This window comes from Seriola dumerili, unplaced genomic scaffold (genome assembly GCF_002260705.1).
Source record: "Seriola dumerili isolate Sdu_G_001 unplaced genomic scaffold, Sdu_1.0 BDQW01000811.1, whole genome shotgun sequence".
NCBI lineage: Eukaryota > Metazoa > Chordata > Actinopteri > Carangiformes > Carangidae > Seriola > Seriola dumerili.
In genome coordinates this window covers 738,637-743,073 of record NW_019175066.1, presented here as the reverse complement: position 1 = coordinate 743,073, position 4,437 = coordinate 738,637, and the positions used below count along the sequence as shown (strand labels likewise).

General features: G+C 42.4%; 1 protein-coding gene across 1 annotated transcript in view; it reads left to right on the top strand.

Annotated features, from left to right (window-relative positions):
- The first annotated feature begins 939 nt into the window (after positions 1–939).
- LOC111237171 overlaps positions 940–4,437 on the top strand; it is a 6,776-nt gene continuing 3,278 nt past the window's right edge. Inside the window, exons 1-4 of the mRNA XM_022766151.1 lie at positions 940–1,159; positions 2,029–2,150; positions 2,407–2,545; positions 3,176–3,297. Coding sequence (XP_022621872.1) covers positions 1,063–1,159; positions 2,029–2,150; positions 2,407–2,545; positions 3,176–3,297 — 480 coding nt within the window. The 5' untranslated portion in view covers positions 940–1,062. The remainder of the gene's footprint in view (positions 1,160–2,028; positions 2,151–2,406; positions 2,546–3,175; positions 3,298–4,437) is intronic.

Sequence of the window (4,437 nt, the reverse complement as noted above, 5' to 3'; positions counted from 1 at the left end):
AAGCTCTTCAGGTGTTTTGCTTGCAAAAAAATTAAATTGAAAGATAAGTAGAAACTAAATCTGTCAAATAAAAATGGTGCAGTAAAAAGTGCAATGTTATTATTAACTGGAATGAAAGTTGCAAGTAGCTCAAACTTAAGTGCAATACTTGAGTAAATGTACTTAGTTACTTCCCACCACTGTCTATAGTTGAATCTCTAATGGGCTGTTATACCGAAATCAAGAGCAGAATACCCAACTGTTCAAAAGCTCATCGGGTTGACATCTGTCTTTATTTATGTCCAATAAAGCAGCAGTATTTCTATAATGGAGTGTTTTTTGAGTGGAGTTCGGTGTTGGCTTCGGTGTCTACGGATTGCATTAAGCTACAAAGGCTGTTAGCTAGCGACACCCGTAGCACTGAAGCTAACAGTGAACTCCGCTTACATCTGCTCTAAATTATCACAACACTTCAGCTATACTGGAAAAAACACCGAGATACATTTAAACCGAAAAACTTTTCTGAAGCACAGCGAGCTGCTCTTTAATTCGGCATACACAAATTTAAAAAAAAACACTAGTTCTTTCTGTAACATTTTATTTTAATTTTTGGGGCTGCGTGTGTTTGCCCAATTGCCTTCCGATAGTTTCGTAGAGATCGAACCAAGACAACCCACAATTTAAAACAAGGTTTCCCACAAAATGTAATTAAACTATGACTAAAGTTAAAGTTTACCGCTGGGATAAACGTTTGTTGTAGTTCATAAAGTTTTGGAGGAAAAAAAAACTACGTCTCTTAAGGTCGTCTGAACAGTTGCGAGATAGAGTGTGATTATTAATGTAAATGTCTGTCGCTCTTTCACTCACGTGTTTTCATAAGACTTCTGAAGTGACATCACTTTGAGGGGTGAATTAATGTTATAATCCAGTGTTTGGAAGTTGGTTAAATAAACATCAGTTTTCAGGATCCACCTTAACCCGCAGAGCTGTTCCTGTGAGCCACGGATCAGAGCCGCAGCCTGAACACGGACCCGCTCACACTTCGGTTTCCTGACAGATCCACGCTGCTTTCTGCGGCTCAACATGAATTTGTCTGAAGCTAAATCGGAACTGAAGCATCTGCTGAGTAGAGTGAGTCCGTCCGAGCTCCCGAAACTCCTGGACTGGATCAGAAACTCAGGTAAACACTTCACCTGCCCTGTTGCACATGATCACTTATGACAGCATGTCAGAAAACTGTTCTTCCCGCGGATCTTGAACATGAATCAGACCATCTCATCTGAATCGAGGAATCATGAGGTTATGAACTTAGAAGTGTATGTAAAGTTAAAATATTCACATGGAGACCTAATTTATTTCACATGGGATTGAACATGTGTGACTGTATTCCAGGAAAACATGTTTAAGTTTATCTACATATATGTGAAATATACTGAAATTTAGCATAAATTAAATATTTGAATATATGTTTCAAAATACTTTTACATACACAGAAAAGTAATATGTTAACAAATTCCACAAATTTAAATATGTACATATATTAAAAATTAATGTATTTACATAGACGGAGAACTACTCATATTTACATATAAAGCAATTGATATATTTAACCCTTCCCAATAAAATTATATTTACATATGTCTAATATATGTTAAAAATATTTTAAAAGTGGCCAAAATCAACTATTAAAATATATTTATTCACTAGATTTCAAAATATATTTACATATAAGTTTGAAATGTATTTTCTCTTATTTAGATTCAATATATTGAAATATATATAACACTCTTTACTATGAATATATTTCAAACTATGTAACTTCTCTGTGGGACTGCCACTCCCCCCTGGGCAGCATAAATACATAAGTGAAAACATAAACTTGTTCCAACCATTAAACTGGTGGATGACTCCGTCTACGTGTCTGCAGGATGTGTACAGGCTGTGATAAAGAATCATGGATGGATCATGACACAATGGGACCCTGGGCACAGACATTTAAAAGACTGTGACTACATTACCCAGAAGGCCGTGTGTGTGTATGTCCTGCAGACGAGCTGGATGACCTGCTGGTGGACAACAGGAAGGTGATGCTGCAGAGCATCGCAGATGACCTGAGAGCCAGTCTGCCTCTGGACGCCATGTTACCCTCTGAGACCGCCGCCCACCACAAGGTACTACACTGATATTACATAATACTGCAAGCAAGTACTTCAAATGGCTGAGAAAACTATCGCACATTAAAGTTCTGGGTGTTGATAATGAAATAATAATATGAGTAATGAGTAGTTTCATATCGGGTTGTAAGCAGCGGTGGAAGAAGAATTCTTTACTCAAGTAAAGTCAAAAGTACTAACACATCACTGATGATGATGATGATGATGATGGTGATGATGATGATGATGATGATGATGATGATGTGTGTTGAAGATGCAGCAGCGGTCGCAGCCGACGGTTCACGTGGACAGTTTCCTGTATGATGACGAGCAGGTGGACTCTCTGTGTGAGGAGGGGACCATGAGCCGGAGCTACTGCCTCAGCTGTGGCTCCTACAGGACGGCACCTCTGGGTGGGAACATCATCATCATCCCCACTGACCTTTGAACTCAGAGCAGACACACACACACACACACACACACACACAGGCCGCTCTGAGCAGCTCTTACACACAGTAATATTCCTGCTTTGTTAGAGTAGAGGCGACACCACGGAAAGATGAATGTGGAGCTCTAGACCTGCGGTTCCCAACCTTCTCCAGCTCAAGGCCTCCTGAAATTCTCAAAACTGTTGGCGGCTCCCGACGCCGTAACAAGACGGAGAACAAGAGTTGATTCTCAAAGCTGGTTCTTTATTTTGATCATCTGTCTCGCTGCGTCAGCAACAACATAAAGTTCCTATCATTAGTTTATCACAGTGATACGAGTTTAATACGAGAACAAAAATAATGAAACAAGTTTTTCAAGATTTTGAAACCTTTAAAAACATTATTAATATTATGTTATTATAATATAATGACATCTTGCCACTAAAATTGTGCTGTTTTGCAAATGATTTGTCGGCCCACTTGCAATACCTGAGCGGCCCACCACTGGGCCCCGGCCCAGAGGTTGGGAACCAGAGTTCTGGAGCATCTGAGGCCCCCAGACTGCAGCCTGTTGTGTGACCTGGTCCTCACTGTGGTCCTCTGGTCTTCCTGCAGACTTCCTCTCTCACTCCTTCTCAGTGTCCGAGCTTCAGTTTCTGTTCCAGAACGTTCTTCCAGACCTGAGCGGTCGCACGCTGGTGGATGTCGGATCCAGACTGGGAGCTGTGCTCTACGGGGTCAGAGGTCACCACACACACACACACACACACACACACACACAGACCTGTTGCACTATCCTCGTGGGGACACATAATACATTCCTGAGCCCCTTTTACACTGAACAAAAAACCTGTGAAAGTTGTTCACAACATGTTCAGTAAGTGCAGAGTGAAGACACAGAGTATAGAGACCTGCAGCGCCCCCTGGAGGACACTCAGTGGAGGACACACCTTCGCCAAAGCAAAACTAAAATTAAATTAAAGGAAAGCGTGCATTGCTATTCAAAGTGTGTGTGTGTAGGGGTATTGTTGTGATGTCGTTTGAGTTAGATTGTGTTGTGTGTGTGTTATTAGTGTGGTTCGTGTGTATGTGCGTGGGTGGGATAGTTGTTGTCCGCTGTGTTGTATGTGCGTGTTTATGGTGTAAGTGTGTTCGTGTGTGTGCATTGTTGTGTGTTGTGTGTGTGTATTTGTGTGTGTGTTGTGTGTATGTGTGTGCATTAGTGTGTGTGTGTGTGTGTGTCCTCACCTGACTTGCTCGCTGGGCACCCATGAGAATCGAAGACGTTGTTCATGACCAGAACATCGGTGTTCTCAGCCAGAACATCCGGCGTGCAGACGTCAGCATGGAGAACCTGCAGCAGAGTCCACATCAGCACCGGACCAGACCACGACTGTCATCAGTCATACACACACGCACACAACACACACACACACACACACACACACAACACACACACACACACCCACACACAACACACCAACCTGAACTCTGTCGTTCAGTCTGTACTTCTGCAGCATGTTGTTCTGCAGCTGACAAACTCCTCACTGAGCTCCAGGCCGAGCAGGCGAGAGGCCGAGCTGGTACACGTAACCTGAACGCACCACAGGCACCAGATACACATTAACACAGATAAACAGTAACACACATTATCTACATACAAATGTTACGTTCAGTTACTTTTGTTTATTTTTTCTGTCGTACGATGAGCTGCTTGACGAGGGTTCGTTTCACACTCGTCCTCTTCACTTGTCAGGAGGATTTCACACAGAAATTACTGGACTGATTTGGCAGTACAACCTGGTGGAGGGATGGGACCTGGTCCAGGAAGACCACCGGACCTGGTTAAGGGGCGGAGCCAGAATTTTCTTTTTAAT